The sequence below is a fragment of the Bos taurus genome, chromosome 15, assembly GCF_002263795.3.
Source record: "Bos taurus isolate L1 Dominette 01449 registration number 42190680 breed Hereford chromosome 15, ARS-UCD2.0, whole genome shotgun sequence".
Taxonomy (NCBI): Eukaryota; Metazoa; Chordata; class Mammalia; order Artiodactyla; family Bovidae; genus Bos; species Bos taurus.
Genome location: NC_037342.1, coordinates 5,925,507 through 5,949,828, shown reverse-complemented (window position 1 = coordinate 5,949,828; position 24,322 = coordinate 5,925,507). Strand labels below are relative to the sequence as shown.

General features: G+C 43.0%; 1 protein-coding gene across 1 annotated transcript; it reads right to left on the bottom strand.

Annotated features, from left to right (window-relative positions):
• Positions 1-5,633: 5,633 nt before the first annotated feature.
• On the bottom strand, positions 5,634-16,874 carry MMP8 (matrix metallopeptidase 8). Its single transcript, XM_024975688.2, has 10 exons — positions 16,625-16,874; positions 14,716-14,960; positions 13,658-13,806; positions 13,445-13,570; positions 10,711-10,872; positions 8,282-8,399; positions 7,407-7,540; positions 6,679-6,832; positions 5,901-6,004; positions 5,634-5,743 (listed from the first exon to the last, which is right to left on the bottom strand). The coding sequence occupies exons 1-10, from the start codon at positions 16,733-16,735 to the stop codon at positions 5,634-5,636; spliced, it is 1,413 nt and encodes a 470-aa protein (XP_024831456.2). The 5' UTR covers positions 16,736-16,874.
• Between the last annotated feature and the right edge of the window lie 7,448 nt (positions 16,875-24,322).

Below are 24,322 nucleotides of genomic sequence, written 5' to 3'. Positions count from 1 at the left end.
CTGCAGATGAGTGTGATCTAGAGGCTTCAAGCAGGTTGAGCTTGCAGCTGGCTCTTGAAGAGTGTGTAGGATTGGTTCTCAAAGAGGAAAAGAGAAGGCATATGAGCGGAGGGAGGCCACAGGAAGCAGGGACCATGGCAGAGACGAGCTGCAGGAGGTCTGACTGGACTGGAGCAAATGCACGTGTAGGCAGCCATGTCTAAGAAAGGGTGCAATGAAAGGAAGAGGGACCATGGCAGAGATGAGCTGCAGGAGGTCTGACTGCACTGGAGCAAATGCACGTGTAGGCAGCCATGTCTAAGAAAGGGTGCAATGAAAGGAAGCAGGGACCACGGCAGAGACGAGCTGCAGGAGGTCTGACCGGACTGGAGCAAATACACATGTAGGCAGCCATGGGTAATGGGGGTGGGGGGTCTAAGAAAGGCTGCAAGGAAAGTGCATGTTTTGAGTCTTTTCATGTCTAGAATACCCTTTATTCTGTCTTCATACTCTACAGAGAGTGTGCCTGATTATGGAATATCAGGCTGATATCAATCTGCCTTAGAATTCTGACGTTTCTGTTTCATTGTTTTTCTAGAATCTAGTGTTGTTATTGAAAAGCCTTTTATTCTTGGTATGTTTCTTTTTATTTCTGAATAATTTTGGAAGTCTCTTTACCCAGGTATTCTGAAATTTTATAAAGATATCTCTTAATGTGAGTCTTTTTGCAGTACATTGCTTGGCAATGAGAGCTCTTTCATTATGAAAACTTCAAGGAAAATTTCCTCTATTATTTCTTTGATAATTTCTTTCTACCTAGTTTCCTCTTTTTCTTTCTGGAATGCAAAGCTATTGGAACTCTTGGGTTGAATCTCTGTGTTTCCAATATATCCTTTATTACTTTCCATCAACTTTATTTCCAGCTCACTTATTGAGTTTATCTTAGTTATATTTTTAATGTCCAAGAGATTTTTCTAGTTCTCTGAGTATCCTTTTATTTTTTTGTATTTTGTTAATTTTTTTGGATGTAAGCTATGTCTTATTTTTAAAGAATGTTAAGTATTTTTTCATTTATTTTGACATTTTCTTTTGCTTCCAGGATTGTCTGTTTCTTCAAAATTTCTGTTTTGGTGTCTGTTTTTGATACTAGAAGCTTTTAAAAAAATGTCTGGAGATTGATCTGAAATCTGTTTAATATTGAGAGACAAGAAAGTTGACTGGAAACTACGTGTGCTTTGGCAGGACTGCTGGTTGATGACCTTTACTGCAAGGCAGTAGGGTGGATTCCAGACACTTTATATGGTACATTAGTTGGACTTCTTGGTTAGAATGTAATAGAAAAAATCCAAGTACCAAATGATTAAGAAACATTTCTTCCTCCCTCACGTCCAGATTTGGTAGTCCAAGGCTTGTGTGACAACACCACGTTATCAGGGATGTAGGCACAGACACCTGGCAACACCAGCTCTCAGGGGCAGTGCCTCGTGGTCCAGGGGGCTTCTCAAGTTTGTGCCATTGCGTCTGCATTACAGGCAGCCGGACAAGGAAATGGCAACCCACTCCAGTGTTCTTGCCTGGAGAATCCCGTGGACAGAGGAACCTGGCAGGCTGCAGTCCGTGGGGTTGCACAGTGTCAAACAAAAGTGACTTAGCACATACAGGCAGCAGGAAAGAGGAAGGAAGAGAAAGTAAATGCCCAGTCTCTTTCTAGAAGCCCGTACAGTATTCTGCTTACACTTTTTGGCAAGAAATTAGACACATGGCCATATCTAGCCATAAGCGAGGCTACAAAGCAGTCTTTTAGCTGCATTGCTACCTCAAATGAAATTTACTGCAGCAAAGGAAGAGGGGGATCATGTTAATAGGGGTAAGTAGTAAGTCTTTGCCCCACTGAGATTTCTATAGGTTGGGTATTTGTAAACCCTTTTTTTTCGGGTGAGTAAGTTTCCCCAGAGAAGACAACTCTAATTTCTCACTTTAATCTCCCAGCAACAAAGTTATAGGAGGTGCCTCTGGCACCCTGTGTGACAGTCTCCCAGCATACCTCTGAGCTTAGCTGTGCAGCTGTGCATAACTCACCTTACACAGTCCACCCTTAACCACTCACTGGGTGTCTTTGTGCTTTTTGCTTGGGCATTGAGCTGCCATGGGGACTGACAGGTCAACTCCTTAGAGCTACCTGGTGGTGGGGCGGGGAGCTGAAGGACGAATGTTCCAGCCTCCCACCCACTGGAGAACAAGTGAACAACTGAAAGGAGTTTTGTAAGTTTCTCAGTAAGTCCTGCTGGAATTGAGCCCCAGCTCCTGCAGCAGAAACCTCAGCGATACGTACTTGAATTAATGAACTTTCTCTCTTTCTGTTTCATTCTGCTTGCTCAACCTCACTCTTGCTTGCTGGGACCACGTCCCCAATAAAGTGACTGTGCTACGGTCTTGTCTTAGCCTTTGCTTTGGAAGAAACTCAACCTAAGATAAAAGTAATATCATTCTTAAGTTTTAAGCTTAGATTCTCACATCTCTTGTACTCAAAACTTCAACACAGCATCCAGAAAATACCACACATTGTCAAGAAAACCTTGAAAAGGGCAAATGTTTAAAATTCTTTACTATACTTTATATTGCTGTTCACTTTCTTTGCCTGTGAAATACGGTTAAAAAAATAACATGAATTCTGTTCTTGTGTTGAAAATGCATAGATGAGGCTTGGGCCAAGAATCTGTCATAAATAGCTGGTACCACTAGCAGGTATTCTGAAATGAATCTCCCATCTTTGTGCCTGTAAAAACTGATTTCATAAGAAGTTTTAGAAGATGCCATAGTCTGAAATTGACTCTTAAAAATGAAATCTCAAATTCTTACAGGTCCTTTTGCCATTTGACATTGATACAATGAATTGCTTATCTATTTCCCTCACTTTTCCTAGCACAGTACCTGGAACAGGTAGGTGATTAATTGTAGAACAAGTGAATAAATGAAATTATAGTATATACTAGTTTCTATTTTATCTTATAAAGTAAGTTGAGAATAAAGTATTGACATACTCAAGAGACTCTTTGAAGACATTGAATATTGACAAAATATTTCATTAACCTATGAAGCAATACCTAAAAGTTTAATATCAATAGTATAATATTTCTGATAAGGGAAAATACCCACAAATATATTGAAAATTCCCTTTATACTTTAGATGGACTATATGGTAGTATATTAAGAAATTCAGTAGATCACAAGTCAGTCATTTAAAATATTTATTTTAAATTCATTTAATAGATAAATTTTGAACCAAAATTAAGTATAAAATTATACTAAATTAATCATCTGCTGGGCTTAAAAATTCTAACAGAAAAAGAACAAAGTATATGATAGTGTTAAATATATTTTACAGTTCACATATTTACTATGTAATAAGCTGCATTGTATTACATTCCAACAACTGCCAATATATTATAATGATTTTTTAATTGGAGGATAATTTCCTTACAGTGCTATGGTGGTCTCTGCTGTACGTCAACATGAATCAGTCATAATTATATATATGTCCCCTCCCTCTTGAGTCTCCCTCCCCCACCCCATTCTACTCCTCCGGGTCATCCCAGAGCACCAGCCTGGGCCCCCTGGATATTATAATAATTTCAGTGTCTGGACTAACCATTGCTGCTGCTGCTGCTAAGTCGCTTCAGTCATGTCCGACTCTGTGCGACCCCATAGACGGCAGCCCACCAGGCTCCCCCTGTCCCTGGGATTCTCCAGGCAAGAACACTGGAGTGGGTTGCCATTTCCCTCTCCAATGCGTGAAAGTGAAAAAATAAAGTGAAGTCGCTCAGTCGTGTCCAACTCCTAGCGACCCCATGGACTGCAGCCTACCAGGCCCCTCTGTCCAAGGGATTTTCCAGGCAAGAGTACTGGAGTGGGTTACCATTGCCTTTTCTGGGACTAACCATTATGATCCCACAAATCTTAAAGTTCTTAATAGAAAATCCATTAGCAAATTTATGCATCTCATCTCAGTGTAATTGAATTAAATAATAGTTACTGAATTTTGTGCCCAGCACAGTTCTGTTTGTCTGGCAAACCCTAGTTTTCTGTAGAGGGTGTCCTTTTGAGAAGCTCAGGGAAAACAGAAATAAAGAACAACAGATCTAACTCGCCCATTTGCTCAGACTCTAGAAGCCAAGGAGGAGGCAGGAGAGGAGGTGGTACCCCTCCTTTTTGCTGCTCCTCTGGGAAGATACCAATTATCTTTACCAGGGTTTCAATTCTGACTTTCTGTATTGATTCATTTCCTTAAGTGCAGATGTACTATTTCAGCTTCCAGAGCTGCTGTAACTGTCACCAACTTGGTAGCTTAAAACAAGAGAAACCTTTTTTTTTTTAACACAGTCTGGAAGCTACAGATCAAATCAAGGAGTCAGGAGGGTCATGTCCTTCTCTCTAAAGGCTCTAGGGCAGATCCTTCCTTGCCTCTTTCCAGCTTCCGGTGGTTGCCGGCAATCCTTGGCACATAGATGCACCATTCCCACTCTGCTCCACCTTCACAAGGCCTTCTCTACTGGATATCTAGTGTCTGCTCTTCTTATAAAAACATCAGTTTTTAGACCTACCCTGATCTAGTATAACCTCATATTAGCTAATTACATCAACAGAGATGCTAGTTGCATAGGTACCTGGGGTGAGGGCTTCAGCATACCATTTTTCAGCTCAGTTCAGTCGCTCAATCGTGTCCGACTCTGCGACCCCATGAATCACAGCATGCCAGGCCTCCCTCACCAACTCCCGGAGTTCACTCAAACTCATGTCCATCGAGTCGGTGATGCCATCCAGCCATCTCATCTGTCGTCCCCTTCTCCTCCTGCTCCCAATCCCTCCCAGCATCAGGGTCTTTTCCAATGAGTCAACTCTTTGCATAAGGTGGCCAAAGTACTGGAGTTTCAGCCTCAGCATCAGTCCTTCCAATGAACACCCAGGACTGATCTCTTTTAGGATGCACTAGTTGGATACCATTTTTAGGGGGATACAATTCAATCCACAACAGGTATCAGCAATATTTTTTTCCAAGAGTGGAAAATAGCATCACATTTTTGTCAAGGCAATGTGTACTGCTTATGTTGTCCATAATACTTGTTGTTGTTGTTTATTCACTCGAAGAGTTGTGTCCTACTCTTTGTGACCCCATGGAGTATAGCTGGCCAGGCTCCTCTGTCCATGGGATTTTCCAGGCAAGGACACTGGAGTGAGTTACAATTTCCTTTTCTGGGGTTGTAATCCTTACTTCTAACCAAAATACAGTGCTAAATAACATGTAGCAGGTACACTTAAGATGTATTTAAAAGACTTAAGAATAAATGGGCATTTTAGAAGTCAAATAAACAAGTTAAGGAAATAACGAATATTGATTGAGGTGGCAAAGAAGACTTAATCTCCTTCTTGTGATGGATTCACTAACATGAGACGGAATGTATGAGAACCAAATCAACCTCTGCAAACAGTGGATACTCCAAATGTAATTTCACTGAAGACAAGTCCAATGAATACAGTGATAGCAAACAACATTATTTATTATTCAGAAAATATAAATAGGATACAGTGTAATAGATATGCAAATTAGACTTCCCTTCCATATTCAGAAAATGGATACAATCACATTTAATTTTGCTTCAACTGTACCTACAGTTAAGCCACGTATTGCTTCTGTCGACTCTAGTAACTCTACGAGCATGAAAATCAAATGCATAATATCTTGGTCCACTGAAGAAAAGGAACAAGGCTATATAAAAGAAAAGATATAATGTATTGAATTAGCTTGTAGAAGATCTTGGATATTTTCAATTAAAAAACCCCATTCCAGTCCTATTATAACTATCACATGCAAATGAACTATTTTAAAAAATTAAACAAATTTATTAAGTTTATTTTCTACTTACAATTCTCCTGGAAAACTGCATCAACTCTACTTTCTATTCCTGGAAAAAAACTTGCTATGCTTTGGGGATAACCTGGTTCCATAGATTGACTTTGGTCATCATAGCTGATGAGAAAAAAAAAATCATCCCATGTTTTAAGACCAATACAATATACAATGATAACAATTTTCTTTAAATTGTATATACTTTAAAAAAGTGCCTTCACACATATCTTCTCATTAGTTCTTCACAATATCCTATTTATTGAAACTAATGATGGTTAATTTCTCTACCTAAGGGTACCTACCTGTTTATAAAATATACTGCCATCACTAGTACTAAGACAGATATCTGATTGCTGGTGCAGTGTTATTTTCAAAAGGAGAGCTTATGTTTCTAAGGCTTTTACTTAATTGATTCATCATCTCTATCTGAATAAATATAAATAATAATTTCAACTTGGGAATCAAGTTCTGTATAACATTTGCTTGAGTGTAGTAGAATTTAACTCTTAGAATTTCATGAATAAATGAGACTTAGACTAATTCTTTCTTTGGATCCCACTTTAGTGCTCTATTCAAGTTAGCTCTTTTTCAGGATATAGAGTGCTCAATACCATTGGGCAGGTGTCTTAACTTTATGAAAATTTCAAAAGCCATAGCAACATCAATCATCTTGTGAAAAAGAATGCTTATCAGAGACCATCTAGATGTGTTAAACCTTCAGATACCTGATCATCGATGGTTTCTAGACAGGGTGAAAAACATAGATTTCAATCTCTAATGGAAAAAAATCTTACCTCCAGAACTGGTCGTTTACAAAGAAGTACGTTTTTCTCCTGTAGGAAACAGCTGCGTCAATTGCTTGGACACTGCTCGGCAAGCCATAGCTTGATATATGCTTGGGGTAACCTTGCTGAGTATCATAGCCACTCAGAGCCCAGTACTGGGTGCCTGTCAACGATTCAGGTGTATGTCAGATAAAGTTTTTCCATTCCTACAAAATGTATATCACTTCTTAACCTTTGCATACATTCATCATAGGAATAAAAATGGAAAAAACAGTCTTGAAAAGAAAAAGGTGGTCAAGTTAAGATCACTGGGCTATGATAGACTTCATGGTTCCCCAACACCTGTAAAATATTCCCAACTTCTAAGCCTGGCATTCAGGGTCCCACACTTGAATGTCTTATCTCATGTGACTTCTATACAGAGATTGAACTAGAACCTTGGGGGAATCTTAGAGAATTATACCTGGGATAAGGCTGGAGGAACGCTAAAGGTGGTCTAATGAAGTGTTCTCATTTTGTAAATGAGGAGATTAATGCCTGAAGAGGGTACAACCTGCTCAAGTTCACACAGCTGTTAGTGGTGGACAGAGGACCCAACCCAGGTCTCTCGACAAAAACGCAGCCAGCGTTAACACTCTCTCCTTGACTCACCTCTTTGAACCTGGAAAAGAGCACAAAGGAGTCCTGCCCTTCCCTCCACCGGGAACAAGAAGAAGAGGAAAACCTCGGGCAGTCACCTTTGAATATGAAAATTAGGTCCCTGTCAAAATCCTCATAAGCAGCCTGTATGCCGTTTGGCAGGGACGGCCAGTAGAGAGAAATGAAATTGAATTCCGCCATTCGTAGCCGAGGGTGCTTCCTCCAGACGTACCTAGTGGAACACAAGGAGAGAAGCACGCGTGACAGTCTACGTAGGCGGTTTCTGCGAGTCTGGGGCTGGAACTGGCCCTGTAAGCCTGCTGAGAGGATATGACACCCAGTGAAGGCGACGCTGGCCGCTCGGTGACCAGCATATGCCCAGTCCTTTGTGGTGACGCCATCCATCTGGTGAGAACTCTGCAGGTGTCAGGGGAGCTGACACGAGGGGCCTTACTCCATTGCGTTTTACACTACCTCCATTCTCACACACCGACAAGTCTTATTTTGTTAGGCTCTTTCATTACTGTGCTACAGTATGATGAAGATATTTAGAATACAAGCACACTCAGCCTGTGGGTACACAGTCACAAAATAGCCAATGGAAAATTGAAAAATTCAGTCAGATGATTTTTCCCGCATCTTACGAAGTGACTGGTTCCATTCACCTGACTGAATTTGGGTAGGACCGAATACTATTTTGGTCTTGGGGAAACCCAGCCACACAATTTCTAACAGCTAGAGCCCATGTTTGTATACATCTTCAGAAACATCTGAATATTTACAAATGTTTTAACTATTTTTTCTCTTCCAGGATGTTTTAAGTTACCCAGAAAGCACTATCAATTCCAATGACATTCACATGCATAGATTTCAAAGGAAAAGCTGAGTAACGTGTAATATGTGACTTAATTAGAATACAGTTTTAAGTTAGCCAGTAAAAGAAGTCAAAAGAAGGAATATTTCATTCTCATACTTGTCTTTGAAGAAGAGTATTTCTCCACGGAGTGTGGTGACAGCATCAAACGTCAGTCTGGGGTCGCAGGCGGTGGGGGTGGTTGGTCCAGTAGGTTGCACAGGGTTGCTTGAGGGTCCTGAAATTTAAAAAAGACTTTCTATAAACATAAGCCCAGGGTGTACATTCGATATATCTCAGGTCAGTGAAGGGTCTTCATATGAAAAGAAATGCTATTTGGCCATCCTACAAGGTGTTAAAGTAGTTACACATTGCTGCTGCTGCTAAGTTGCTTCAGCCATGTCCAACTCTAGACAGCAGCCCACCAGGCTCTTCCATCCCTGGGATCCTCCAGGCAAGAATACTGGAGTGGGTTGTCATTTCCTTCTCCAATCACACACTGCTGCTGCTGCTAAGTCGCTTCAGTCGTGTCTGACTCTGTGCGATCCCATAGATGGCAGCCCACCAGGCTCCACCGTCCCTGGGATTCTCCAGGCAAGAACACTGGAGTGGGTTGCCATTTCCTTCTCCAATGCGTGAAAGTGAAGTCGTGTCAGACTCTTCGAGACCCCATGGACCACAGCCTACCAGGCTCCTCCATCCATGGGATTGTCCAGGCAAGAGTACTAGAGTGGGTTGCCATTGCCTTCACACATTAAAAGTCTTTTAAGGCTCTCTTAAAAGTCTTTTTTTATAATTAAAAAATTAAACAGGCTCAACTTGATGGCTCAGTTGGTAAAGAGTCCGCCTGCCAATGCAGGAGACATGGGTCTGATCCCTGATCTGGGAAGGTCTCTCATGCCACAGAGCAGTTAAGCCCGTCTGCCACACTCTAGAGTCCGGGAACCACCATTAGAGAGCCCACGGACCGTGACCACTGCAGCCTGAGCACCCTGGAGATTGTACCCCGTGACAGGAGAAGCCACTGCAGTGAGAAGTCTGTGTACCGCAGCGAAGAGAGGCCACCTCTGGCTGCAACTGGAGAAAACCTGGGCAGCAACAGAAACCCAGCACACCCGAAGAATTAGATAAAAAATAAACAAAAGAATAGTTGTGACTTTAAGGACAGTTCCAGGTTAAGTTGTGAAGCAAAGAAGTGTGAATTCTTCCCCTTCCCCTCTGCCAATTTAAAATCAGAATCCCATGTTTCTTTCCCTTCTTGGTTCCTCTTTCTGCATGTTTAGTCACTCAATATCTACTTTCTAATTTCCCACAAAAATCCCCCTTCAAGAAGCTCTTATCCATCAGTCTTCTGCCAAACAGCATAAATCTAAGTCCAATTTTAGAAATATTTTCCTATAAATATTTAAATTGTATTTTCTCATTGCAGAACAAAAGGTTGCAAGCAGTTAAAATATGGGTGAGTGAGAAAAGGAGGTGTTTTCAGAGGAAAAGGAATTGGGAAGTAGGGGCAGTTAGACTAGGTCTCATTGTTCCTGAAAATTCTACTGTCATGAAAAACATTCATAGTTGTGGACCCTAGCCTGCTTGGTTTTGATACTGCTGTCTTACCAGAAAGGGAGAATGTTTTACCCAATGTGACTCCACAACACTCCTGTCCCATCAACACTTTAAATTTTTTTTTTTAGAGATAGAAAGAGCTGCAAACCTTTCTCTGGCTTCTTGTTCCTACAGCTACTAGGGGGCAGGAGGGCAAGAGGAAGGAGAGATGGAATGGTCCAGACCACACTTACACAGAGCCAAAGACCTCTATATCCCTCCCTGAAAAGTGTCAGTCTCAGCTTTAAAAAACATTTCTCTCTCTTCATACTCCATCCCACTTCCTTCTTTCTGTCACAGACAACAATCTTGATATGTTCAACATGTATATATATGTAAATATATGTTTGTTAGCATGTTTCTTGAAAATGCTTTGCTTTGTCTGTATGCATTCTTAATTTGTGTGGATTCAACATATTGCATAATTTGCACACTGTGTAATATGTATCATTCTGTTTCTTATCCAGGAATCACAATGTTTTAAAGACACATCTGTGTGTGTTAGTTGTTTAGTCGTGTCCAACTCTTTGCAACCCCATAGACTACAGTCTACCAGGCCCCTCTGTCCATGCAACTCTTCAGGCAAGAACACTGGAGTGGGTTGCCATTTCCTTCTTCAAAAGGAACTATAGAAAGAAAGTGAAGTCCCTCAGTCATGTCTGACTCTTTGAGACCCCATGGACTGTAGCCTACCAGGCTCTATCCATGGAACTCTCCAGGCAAGAATACTGGAGTGGGTTGCCATTTCCTTCTCCAAAAGACTTATTGGTGTCCACCTGATTCAGAGTTTTTCAGGGCTGCACATTACTGTATGGCCTGCATCTACCACATTTTCCCTGTTTATTCTCCTGATGGGCTCCCAGGTGCCCTCCAACATCCATCATCATAGCAGACTGCAGTGAGCATCCCTGACGTGCCCAGGCATCACCACGTACTTCAGACGACCTTACCGTAGATGGCCTGAATGCCATTGATGTCATCTTGATGCAGTGAGTAGCTGCTGGGGTCAATGAAAGCATAATTGGGATACATCAAGGCCCCAGGATCAGAGGAGTGAGCCAGCCCCAAGGAATGGCCGAATTCATGGGCAGCAACAGGAAACAAGTTGTAATCTGAAATGCAAGCGTGTGCGGTGAATGGGTTGAAGTGGATTGAAGGGTGGTGGGAATAGGATCTTGAGGAATGCAGCTTCGAGGCCCAAACTGCTTGACTTCTCCCTTCCCTCTACATTATCTGATGAAATAGAGGCTGGAAGGAAACAAGATAGGACTCATAGGTTGTGATTAGGAATAATGAGTGCCTCATCAGGTCTTAGAAACAAGAGGACTGCCTTTCTTCCAGTTCTCATAATTGACAGACCTGAGGTTTAGGGAAATGATGACGAGGCCATCACAGGTCTCAAGACTCTAAGAGGCCCTCTCCCCACACCTGCTCCTCGCCAGCCTCCCAGACCTACAGCACCACAAGCCGAGTCGAAGTGAAGAGGCGCATAGAAAAGAAGCCGGTCAGCTGGGCCTCCCGTGTGGGGTTGACTCCCTTTGGCTTCCTGACCACCCAGAGCCTAGCGCCGGCTCTTCCTTGATTCTGAGCTCTCCAGGAAGCATCAGGAATTTTCCACCAGAATGAGACAAACTCCGCCCCTTATTGGTTCCTACTCTTGTCTTTTGACTTCCACGAGTACTGTGCCTTTCGTAACTAGGAACTGAAAACCTTTCAAGGCCTGCACTTCCTGTCAAACAAAGCCCAAGCTCCTTTGCCAAGTCGAAGACTACTGCATTTGGCTCCGGCAGACGTCTGAGGACTGGATGTCTGATGTGATCCCTTCCCTCCAGCTGGTCTACGTGCCATCTCACAAACACACAGGCATTTTCTAACACTGCCTACTTAAAAAAAAAAAAAAAAGCATAGTTGTAGAGCACTTTCTTATATGCTAGTCATTGTAATAATATTTAATCTTAGCAACGTTCTTATGAAGTATTATTAGAAATACTTCTACAGGAAAGCAACTGAAGCCCAGAGATTTTGGAACCTTGTTATTTGTCTTGCAACTAACAACTGGTAGAGCTGGGGTTGAACCCGGTTATGATAGCAAGACCTGTGTTCTTTCCAGTGTTCAACACTTCCTGATGATAATTAGCCTTGAATATTCTACCCATGCTCTAAGACTTACTTTCTTGATCATCACATCCTTCCACCTTGCATTCATGAATGCTTCAAAAAACATCTTTGAGTGCCTGAAGTACTGGGCAAAGGGCTCTGGGGGATTTATCATGATGCATAGACTAGCCGGGGAGACACGTGCCAACAACTTGAATGTGCAGAATAATGAGGAGGGAAGTCAGAGAAGACAAAACAAAGGCTACTAGGATTCTGAGAAGAAGACAAAATGGGGTGTTTCCATACCAATTGACATAGTATGGAAAAAGAGAGATTTTGAAAGGTGGGGCTTTGGGCGTGGGCAAGGGCATTTCAGGAAGAGGAAGCAACGTGAGCCAATGTAGGACGGTTGGAAAGCAGATGCTGTCATCTGGGAACAGTGAATTGCAGTGTGGCTGCTCTGTGTGAAATGCGAAGACAAGCCACGAAAGATGATGTTGGACGATCCCCAAGAGCTTTCAGTGTCAAGTGGACATACTTGGCCTAGAAAATGTAAATCCCAGGCTTTCCAAATGTGGACATGAGCTTTCCAAGAACAAAACTCCTTGCAGTGTTGGGGAGAATTAGAGGGACAGAGACCAGAGGTGAACAGTCAGGTGGGATTCTGGATCAGGTGAGTGGTAGTGACCATCTGACCTGGTGGGAAGGGCAACAAGAATCCGAAGTCATGGGGAGAGTTTATTATCTTTGTGAACACACAAAGCTGTGAACACACAGCTCCAAGCACAGGGATTTAGATAGAATAAATACTTAGATCATTGATGTTGAGGAAATGGTGGGAGGAACAGGTCCCAAGCGAAGACAAAATGTTCCTTTCTTATTATTTTCAAAAAAGTGTCCCATGGCCTCTTGTTACCCTATAACCTTTTAAAGCACCACTCAGTTATTCCCTTCAGGTGATCTTATTCTTACCCTGAGTCTTCTCCTGAAAGGGGTAGTTTGCTATATGGGAACATATCTTTGAAAAAATAGCTCTATTAAGATGAAATGACTAGATAAACAAGAATATCTAGATGGCTGCTCTTTCCTAAGTCGGACAGTTTTCTAAATAAACCTTATTATTTCTGAATTTCCAAAAGTAGAAATCTTTTCAAACATCATAAAATTTCACAATATTAAAATAAAGATACACCCTAAATCAGTGGTAAGCAGACTTTTTTTAATGAGAATCCAGATAGTAAATATTTTAGATTTTGTGAGCCATAAGCTCTGATATTGTGGTATGAAAGTCATCATAGATGATACATAAAAAGAAGAGTATGTGGCCCTGTCCCAATAAAACTTCATTTATACAAATAGGAACAGGAAGGACTTAGCCATGATTTGTTGTTTTGATTCCTGCCTTAGGAAACAAGGTCAGGATTTAGCTTTTAAGATTTTTTCTCAACCTAAATTAACTTAGTATCTTGAGGTAATAAGAATAATGTGTGTGTGTGTGTGTGTGTGTGTATGCATGTAGACGTGCAAATTCTAATATGGGAAAGTTCAGTTAGAAGCTACATGTGGACATAACCTTGGTTAACTTACTTTCAGAGGTTTTGGTCCATGTTTCTTCTGCATCAAAATGAACATCTCCTCCAATACCAGGGCCTGGCTGAAAGGCATGAGCAAGAATTCCATCGGGTCCATCAAATGGGGAATTGTCCCCATGATCTGAAATAAAACAATTTGTATTAGGTATTAGCCACTTTTCAGTTTAGCCAGAGAAAGCAACATTGAGCCTGACTTCTTTGAGCCCACCTCTTTGGGCAAAAGAAATCTGGATGTCTGCTTCTTCGTCCAAGGTCCTGTTGAAGGTCAAGGGTGACACTTTACTCCAGACTTTAAAGGCTTCCTCAATAATTGCTTCCACATCCATCTCTGTCAAGTTCGGGGTATAGTTCACAATCCTTCAAAATGAGAAGGCACATTAGTCTTTAGAACAGCAGTCCCTCGGTAGATTAAATTGCTCTAGTTTGGAGTTTGTTGCACGTATAACATGCTACCACTGAACAGTGTGTAAGGAGTGGGTGAAGGACTTAGGGTTGAAGACAGACCTGGGTTCTGGACAAGTTACTACATGTCGTTAAACTTCCACTTCCTTATTCATAAAATGAGGATGGTAAAATAAAATTAAATAAAACCCTCTCATAAGGTTTTTGTGCGAGTAAATATATATAAAGCATTTAGTTCACTACTTGGCAAATAGTAGTCTTCAATAAATATAGTGTATCATTATTACTGTTACTATCTTCAAAATGGATGAAAAGTGAGGCTAGATTATCTCCAGCAATGATTAAGTCTTTTGGGGGGTCCCTGGTGGCTCAGTAGTAAAGAATTCACCTGCATGCAATTCAGGAGACTGCCTGTAAATGCTGGAGACTCAGATTTGATCCCTGGATGGGGAAGATCCCCTGGAGAAGGAAATGGCAACCCACTCCAGTATTCTTGCCTGGGAAGTCCCATGGGCAGAGGAGTCTGGTGGGCTACAGTCCACAGGGTCATAAACAGTCAGACATAACCTAGTGACTAAACCACAAACCACCTACATGAGTTCTTGGACAGACAGCCTAACTTTGCCATAGTCCTCTTTAGACTGTTAGAGAAAGGAGACCAAAATGGCAGGCTTTGGATTGATAAGAACCCATGGGATCTTCTCCACTTCATCCTCTCATTCATTCACTAGAATGTAAACTGTGTAAGAACAGGGATATTTACTCGTCTCTAGTGGAGTCCAAGTTCTGTATCAGTGTCTAACACAGTAAGAGTTCAGCGAACACTGGCTCAGGGAATAAACTCTGAAACTCGAGAAATATCACCTGTAGGTCAGCTTAGTTTTTTCCCACTTGGGGTTTCCTGGGGTTCTCATAAAGCTGCCCGAGTCGGGCACTCCACAGCGAGGCTTTCTCATCATCTCCAGGGTTTCCTCATTTGGCTTCCCTGTCACGTTCAGCCCGAAGAATTGCTGCATTCTTTTAAGTGTCTCAACAATCACATTAGTTTTGCTCTTCCTTTCAGACTTATATTTGAACCTTGGCAATTGGTAGAACTTCTCTAGGTAATTCTGGAAAAAGACAAACATAAGGGATTTGCTGTGAAATTGCCTTCAGTTCTCTGGGGTTTTGCATCCCTTTTTAAGTTATTACAGGGCTAATAACCTGATCGCCACAAAAATAAAAGCACAGATTTGCTGGTTGACTTTGAGAGAAAAGGGCCTACTGGAAAGAACAGTTTATCCCTTCAGTGCTACAGTTACTATTATTCATAAAAATAGGTATTTCATGAAGGGTAAGATAGACATCTCAAGCAATCTCAAGCAAAATGCTAGTATACAGTTAGGAGACTGCCTTCTTATTTTTATCAAAAAGCAAACAAAACAAAACAGCATAAGCATTTATTGACTTCTTGAAGTATTAGTTGCAGCAACGCAGATTCTCTTTTTTAATCCTCTTTTCACTATTGTAGAGGAGGGTTAATCATTCACACTGACATAAAGATGCAAAAAAATAAGGAACTTGCCAAGATGATAATCGGGTCCCAATTCACCACGTTGCTTCCCAAATGAGAATTGAGAATTTTAAGAGAAGAACGCCAAACATGTTTTGGAGTAACAGCAGCATCACTCTCATTAGCCTTTTATTCACCACAGTAACTCTTCAAGAGGGGCCAGAAACTCATTAAGTACAGGTTCTGAAGGTTGTTAATGAGCCAGTTATGAGACTTCTTTCTTTCACCTTAAGCATCCTTAAGTGGCACTTTGCAAGTGACACAGAACACAGCAATTTTGTGTTCACACAGGCTTTGAGATCAGATAGCTTTGGGTTCAAAACTTAGCTCTGCCACGGATTAATTGTGTGTCCTGGACACATCACTTAGATAATTTAAGATTCACTTTTATCTCTAAAGTGGAATTAATAATCTGTCATCACAGGGTTGCTGTAGGATGAAATGAGACAATATTTGAGAAATGCTGAGCAGGACACCCTGTGCAGAATAAGTACTTAATCACTTCTGGCTATCAGCCATGGGTTACTGTATCATGGTAAGAAGTATTTTTTTTTTTAAGTCAAACAAAAAGAATCAACAAGAAAAAAATGCTTTTCTAAAACTGTAATGCTGGGAAAATTGTGCATGACAAATTTCTGACAGCATTCCTTTGTTTTTCTTTAAAGACTTGGCCTTTCATACTGTTAAACAATGGGGAAAAAGCTATCCGTTTTGTTTTTTACAATGCTTCCCAGAGTTTATAAACAGCCCCATAGTCTGATTTTAGGAAATAAGACCACATAATGAACTGATTTCTGGTTTCTTATAGTTTCCCATCCTCACACTCTCTTGTACACCTGAGATATTTGGCTGCACAAACAAGTTCATACAGAAAGCACCAATCATGTAGTAACTGCATTGCAGACATTCTAGAAAGGAAGTCTTAGGTAAGTGAAAAAGAAAATCATTTTATAATTAAAACCATTCCTTCTAAAAGGTTTTCCCTGCTGGAGCAGCTTGGCAGCCGTGTTTTCCAAGGGTTTGAAGAGTCCAGCGTGTTTGCACGCCCGGCTTTTGGAGAGCCCCGTTTGGAACTCTCCTAATCATTGAAACAAGATGTTCAGCCTCAAGCAAATCATTCACATAATTCCTTCAGGCGGTTTCAACTAAAAAGAGAAGATAACCCCCAAATTTTCTCATCACCAGCAAATCAACCACCCACCTAAATGATAGTTGAGGTACCTGAACAATGTTTCTGTTTTTCTCTTCTAGGGATGCAAAAGATACTGGAAAGGCCCTGGAAAGCTGCACGTGGAGTAAGAGCAGAAGTGGGAGCATCTTCAGGCTGAACATGGCCTTCCTTGTCCTCAAGGAAGACCTCTCCCGGCCTGCCTTCTGCCCCTTCCCCTGCCGGGTACCCTGAAGGTCACAGCATCACAGGTCTCTCACTGTTTCATCTGGTCCCTTATAAAGCTGTGTCTTAAACAATTGCCCCACCAGGAACGTGAAGCAATGCAGGCTAATTACACTCTGACAGTTCTGCAATGTTATAATGTGATCGAGTACCCTCAAATGGGGGAGTCTTTCAATGGAAAAAAGTACAACTTGCTACTCTGCTTTTGGGGCTTTTACATATTTACTTTTGCAAAATTGTCGAGGAAAAGGAATAGGAGACTAATTCTGAAGTTAATAAACAGCATTTCTGGATATGTCAGAGGCTGAGGCTGTGTTACTTAAACAGTAGAATATTGTTTGATTAGTGGTAGGTGTCTTGGGACTAAGGAGTCTAACTGGAGAATCTCTGCACTTACCCCACCCCCCTCCATTGTTGTAGGTCAGGAGCATGTGTGCTTGTGTGTACTGTGACAAAGTTGGATGCATCTGGGGTCCTAGAGTAGTTTCTGGAAGATGTGGTTTTGGCATCAGTGCAATAGAAAACCCCAGTCCACAGCTGGATTTTCCTTGGAAAGACACAGAAAACAGTTCTGATGGCAATGATAATAACGATCGTTTGCTAAATACTTTTTATATCCCAGATTTATGTGCTATATGTGTATGACCTTGGCCCATGCTCACAAGGCGTTGGAGGGTGGATGCTACTACTACCTGCACTTTGCAGATAAAATCAAATCCAGAGACATGAGATGGCTTATATAAGACACATGCTAACATTGTGGAGGAGCCAGGATTCAATCGTAGGGTGTGTGTTTAGAGGCTGAACTGGCAGCTATGACTGACTCATCAGGACTTATTTTCTAGTCTCCCCTCCAGCACCTGGCTGGCCCAGATGGAGCTGTAGGTCCAGGCCTGCAGCAGCTGGGAGACCTTGGCTGTGTGGATGGAGAAGACAGGAAGAAGGGGCACAGGATGCCTTGTGTACGCCCAAAGGACTCAGAGAGGACTCCCAGACAATGTGGCTCTGCAGCAGCTATGCTGGGCAGGGGCCCTTGGGCCTGCTTTTTAAACCATGGTCCTCAGTCCCACTAATTCTGACTCTATGTGCATATCCACTGCTACCACACAAGGGCTCTGAATAGATTCATTCACACATGTTAATATAACAGTTGGGGCTTCCCTGGTTTCTCAGTTGGTAACAAATCCACCTGCAATGCAGGAGACCCTGTTTTGATTCCTGGGTCAGGAAGATCCCCTGGCGAAGGGTTAGGCCACCCACTCCAGGATTCTTGGGCTTCCCCGGTAGCTCAGATGGTAAAGAATCTGCCTGCAACATGGGAGACCTGGGTTTGATCCCTCGGTTGGGAAGATCCCCTGGAGGAGGGCATGGCAACCCACTCCAGTATTCTTGCCTGGAGAATCCCATGGACAGAGGAGCCTGGTGGGCTACTGTCTCAAAGACCTCATGAGCCCATGGGGTCTCAAAGCGTTGGATACAACTGAGCAACTAAGCACAACACATATACAGTTGACTCTTACCAAGGGGGTGGGTTGGGGTGCTGACCTTCTGTGCAACCGAAAATCTGCATGTAATTTATAGTCAGCCCTCAGTATACTCAGTTCCTCTGTATCTTCACTTCCGTGTCGGCAGATTCAACTAACGCTCAATCCTGTCATACTCTAGTATTTATTATTGAGAAAATCCAGTGGGGTGAACTGGGAGACTAGGATTAACATACATACACTCCCATGTATCAAAAGCCTGGTGGGCACCCGCTGTCTGCACGGGAGCTGAGCTCAGCTCTGTGATGCCCTAGAGGAGTGGGGATGGGGGTGTGGGCTGGGAGGGAGCTCCCAGAGGGAGGGGATATGTGTGTACATACAGCTGATTCATCTCACCGTGCAGCAGAAAGTAACACACCGTGGGAAAACGATTATATCCCAATAAATAAAATGAGGGATAAAGAAGAAAACAGTCCAAGTGTGAGTAGGCCTACAGTTTAAACCTGTGTTGGTCAAGGGTCAACTGTATTCTGTAAAGGCAGGCTGTTCTTGTGCTTAAATGTATATGCCAACATGTACAGCATGTGTTAATGTGTTAATAATATCTCTATTTGAGAGGCTTTGGTAAGTGCTTCAGTTCCCTCCTGAAGTCTTTTAACAGCTTTTAAAACAAGCTGAAGAAACATGGCTTGGGTTAGAACCTATCTAGAGAGCAGAAAAATGTTTATGAGATAGATTCTCACATTCACTCAAGAAGTATTTCCTGACACCTCCTGTGCGCCAGGTGCTGTGCTGGGTTATTAGAGACTTGCCGGGGTCCAGCCCCGGTGGATCCAGGGAATTTGAAGGGGAGACGGCTTCAGCGATCAGGAAACAATAGATCATGGTGAAATAAGGATAGGTCAGTGAGAAAATTTAGTGGAGAAAAGAGGCTGAATAATTCAGCCAGAAGGTGAGAGAAAGAACGACACGGGGAGACCAAGTTTCGGTGAACAAGGCCCGCATTTTATTTTCCAAAGTAGTTTTTATACCTTAAGTTATGCATAGAGGATAATGGGGGAAGGGGTAGAGTCATGCAGTAAGCCAGGCTTTCTTCCTGCAAACTTATCATATGCAAAAGTTTAGGTGATTTGCATCATCTTCTGGCCTGGAGGCCTGTTAACATTTTAAGACCCTTTCTTCAGAAAACTTATTTTTCTCTATAGGTGATTAGTCAGGCGCCACCCTCCAAAAGCATTAGATAAAGTTGCATTCCTACAGGGCAAAGGTGTGGTGGGCTATAACAAGAAAAAGAATTAACTCAAGGGTCCAAGGTTACAAACATTAAAGCTACTACTTACACCAGTTATATTAATCAATACACTGCCAGGGACACAGCAGGTAAGGGATATGGAAACTTAGCAGCAAACATTGGCCCAACAAGTGAAAAACCCTTCACCAATACAATTTCTAATCAATCTTTTAACTGCTCAAAGGAATCTGTGTTTAGACAGTTTAGAACATCTCCTGCCTCTCACAGTTGGGAGGCTCTGAGCAATCACATGTGGCCGGAAAAACCTATTCAGGCAGGCTAGAGGACTTCCAAAGGAGTTTGTAGGTTGAAACACTGTCACACCCAGGAATTAGTAACTGGAGCTGTAAGCTAACTCTTTTTTCAGAGAGAGGTAGTGGGGGACAGCCCCCCGTAAAGTCAGAGGTGTAGGTGAGAGCACAAAGCAGAAAGTAGGCAGACTCTGGTTTTGGGGGTAGATGCTCGAGAATTTCCAGGGGGACTCCTGAGGCTCGACCCCGCCTTTGTGTATGCCAAGCCTCCTTCCTCATGACCTTTGCCACGGGCGGAGCGCCTGCTCCCGGCAGGGGACAAGTTAACAGTGGTTCAGGTGAAGTACTGTGGGAGTCTGGTGGAAAGTGCAGGGTGGGTAGAATCAGGGAAGGCTTCCTGAGGGAGGCAGAATTTGAGCTTGTCCTCAGAGGAAGCAGAATGTGGATGTGCAGAGATGTAGGATCCGGTCCTTGTCCCCATGTTCTTTTTCCAAGTGGTTCAAGCTGTTCTCCATGTTAACCCTCCCTGGGTACATGACTTAGTCATGATGTGGCTTTCTGTGCATTAGGTCTTCAGTGAAAAAGCCTTTTCTCCCTAAATGAGAACGCCCTGTGTTCAGTTATTGTGATTCACTGTCTTGTTTATAAGGTTTATCAATGTACTTTCTCCTGAACATAATGAGAAATGATTTAGACAAGACTCCCAAACTCTAGTGAACTCGGTTCTCTAGTGTTTGTGTAAATGTTGTGTTGTATACCTATGGCTGATTCACGTTGAGGTTTGACAGAAAACGACAAAATTCTGTAAAGCAATTATCCTTCAATTAAAAAAATAAATTAAAAAGAAAAAAATATACACATAAAAGGAAAAAAAAAAAGAAACAGGATTTTGGACCTGGATCCCAGATGACAGGTCCAGCCCTAGTACAGAGGTGGAGAAGGCCACGCTTGTTGTCAGGGTCTCTGGCTTCTGCTTTGTGAATCCTTTGTCTGTGCGTGACTGACACTCGCCTCCATGGTGTCTGCGCCTCCCTTCCAGGACACAGAGTTCTCTCAGGCCCTCCCCTCTCTGAAAATCTGCTTCTGGGAAAAGACCAGCTATCAGTCATTTCCACTCTAGTGTGAACTTGGGGACCGTTTGCCTTTTAAGCCAATTTCTTACTAGGAAAAAAAAAAAAACCTGACATTTTTTTTAATGAAGGTTTTGTTTCCTGTGAGTTTCAGAGCAAGCAAAGGAGACAGTGGAAATTTAGTTTTGGACAGAGACAGTGAAAGGCAGCGAAGGGTCATCCTGTCTCCATCCTGCCACCCCCTGTAGACAGCAACCTTGTCTCACCGTCCAATGTGCTGCTCCACTCCAGAGGTAGCAAGTCGTCGTTTTATAGCTGTTTTGGTTTCTAGGCCCAAGAAGAAACTGATTGCATAGATACAGCTTGTTTTCCCTTGAGCTTTAAAGAAAAGAAAAAAGGAAGAGAATGTGTCTGGCTAGCTGGGGTGGCATAGGTAGCCGGGAAAGCTACCTGGAGGTGCTCAGGGAGGCCTGAGTCTTCAAGGCTGAGTAGGAGTTTGCCAATGGGAAATGTGAGCCGGTAAAAGAAAGAGCACACGCCGAGTGCAGTTTACCCAGTGAAGTGGATGGATCTTTGAATAGTTTGTGAACAGGCAAAAATGTTCCTTGCATCATGCATTTTTGAACTGTGATGATCAGCATGGATGTCTCTACCCTCTGACCAAATGAACAGGTGATTGTTGGAATCATTGGTGGTGAAGGTAAAGAGCATCAGACATGAAATCATACTAACACTAACTGGGTTCAATTCGCAGTTCTGCCACTTCCTACTTAGGTAACTTTTAGCAAATCATCTAAGTTCTTCTGGGCCTCAACTTCCACATCTATGTAACTGGGACATTAACTTCTCCCTCACATGGCTTCAGGGAGGTTGGATGAGACAGTGCATTTGAAAGTCGCATGTAAACCCTCCAGCACACTCTTCTCTGCATTGCAAATGTGATTAAGTTATGCTTCTTCTTATGCTCATTCTGTAAATTGAGTCAGCAATGTTGAAAAGCTACACGTTTCCAGAAAGAGAAGTGCTTCAAGGTTAAGCCACTGAGTGATGAAGTAATTTCCATCCAGCTTTCTTCAGCATCCAGAGCTCAGGGCAGTCAGGGTGTAACTTACACACCCTTCACATAGAGCATAAGTGGTTAAGTTAAAGATGACACAAACCAGCTGTATTAAACACTGCATGAAGCTGGCAGCCTTTACTATTAAGTGAGCGGAATGTGTGTACTGTCTTCACTCTGTAGGAGTCAGTCTTAGATGTTTATTACATATTGCCTCCCTTAAGCTTCATAATAACCCAAGGAAGAAGGGTCTATTATCCTCATTTTAAAGGTAACTAAACTGAGGTCCAGAAATCTGATTCACACTTTCCTTTCCATTTATCTTTCCTGGTAATCTCCCCTTTGTCCTCCCGGTGAGGAAAGATTCAAATTAAGACAATAATTCTCAGTCTCAGCTCTATATCAGAGTCTGTATTAAAAACACAGATAAGTGGGGGACTTCCCTAGTGCTCCAGCAGTTAAGACTCCATGCTTCCACTGCAGAGGGCATGGGTTTGATCCTTCCTGGTCACAAAATTAAAAGACGTTTGTTCCTTATAAGGAAAACTATAACAAACCCAGCGTAGTAAAAAGCAGAGACACCACTTTGTCGACAAAGGTCCATGTAGTTAAAGCTATGGTTTTTCCAGTAGTCATGTACGGATGTGACACCATAAAGAAGGGTGAGCACTGAAGAATCAATGCTTTCAAATTGTGGTGTTGGGGAAGACTCTTGAGAGTTCCCTGGACTGCAAGGAGATCAAACCAGTCAATCCTAAAGGAAATCAACCTTGAATATTCATTGGAAGAACTGATGCTGAAGCTGAAATTCCAATACTTTGGCCACCTCACACGAAGAGCTGACTCATTGGAAAAGACCGTGATGCTGGGAAAGATTGAGGGCAGGAGGAGAAGGGGATGGCAGAGGATGAGATGGTTGGATGGCATCACTGACTCCATGGACGTGAGTTTGGGTAAACTCCAGGAGTTGGTGATGGACAGGGAGGCCTGGCGTGCTGCAATCCAAGAGTCCAACAGAGGTTAGATGGCATCGCTGACTCTATGGACATGAACTTGAGCAGGCTCCAGTGAGATAGTGAAGGACAGGGAAGCCTGCTATGCTGCAGTCTATGGGGTCGCAAAGTGAACGCAACAGGCAAATGAGGCCACTAAATCCCAGCTGAGCAGCAGAGATGGCCCAGGCACATGAGAGGGTGGTTACAGTTGGCAACCAGGATCCAATCTCTGTCTTGTTTTTAACTTCAAACATTCCCGTTTACCTCCCTGACTCTGCCACCACTTCACATCCCCTCCCAACTTCAGAATGTTGAGGATAAGACAAAATGGAGAAAAAAATGATCCAATGATACTCAATAACTGCACAAAACCATTTGACAGAGACCCATGTTGGACTTCCCTGATGGCTCAGATGGTAAAGAATCCACCTGCGGTGCAGGAGACCTGGGTTCGATCCCTGGGTTGGGATGATCCCCTAGAGAAGGGAAAGGCTACCCACTCCAGTATCCTGGCCTGGAGAATCCCAGGGACTGTGTAGTCCATGGGGTCACAAAAAGTCAGACACAACTGAGTGACTTTCCCTTTCGTGAGGACAGACGTGGCAGGAGATAGGCGTTTGCTCCAAGTGGCTCCGTTTCTGGACGGGGGAAGCTGCTGACTGAGGTTTCTGGTTTTCGGCCCCACCGTGTGGCATGCGGGGTCTCAGCTCCCCGACCAGGGATCAGCTGTAACCGCGCACTGGGAGCACAGTCTTCACCGCTCCACCACCAGAGGAGTCCCTGCTGACTGAATTTGCCATAATTCTCTTCCCTCCTCAAGGAGCTCGGCTCTGTGATCGGGTGTCTGGGTTTTTGTTTCTCCTGAGCTATGTGATTTCTACATCTTCTCCACTCTTGGGAGTCTGGCCTCATGTCCCATCTTTCTACATCAAGAGACATGACTTCTTACCACAGGGAAGTCACCTCAATTTCTGTGCAAAAAAAAACACACAACCCAAAGCACGTTGACCTCACTCATCCCAGGCTCCTGATAATGGCCCTTCCGCGTGTCCATGGATCTCTCTTGTTTCTACCCCAGAGCCGGTTCTCTTTATACCTTCTCTCCCCTCTTCCTGTCCCTGCTTTGACACCTTCACCTCTGCAGACGCTTCCTGATGGAAACCAGACAGAGCAAACCAGCTGCCTTCCCCCATCTCTCCCCAACGCAGACTCCGGGGCCCTGTCCTCCCTTCCCCACTGGCCCTTAGAGTCGAGAGCGCCCCTGAAAGAACCGTCTCTCTCTTCAGGCCTCCACTCGGTCCTGTTCCCCCCGCCTTGGTTCGGGCATCTCACGTTTAAAGCCGGACTCTCAGGAGGATGCGCGCCCGCCCGCTGGAGA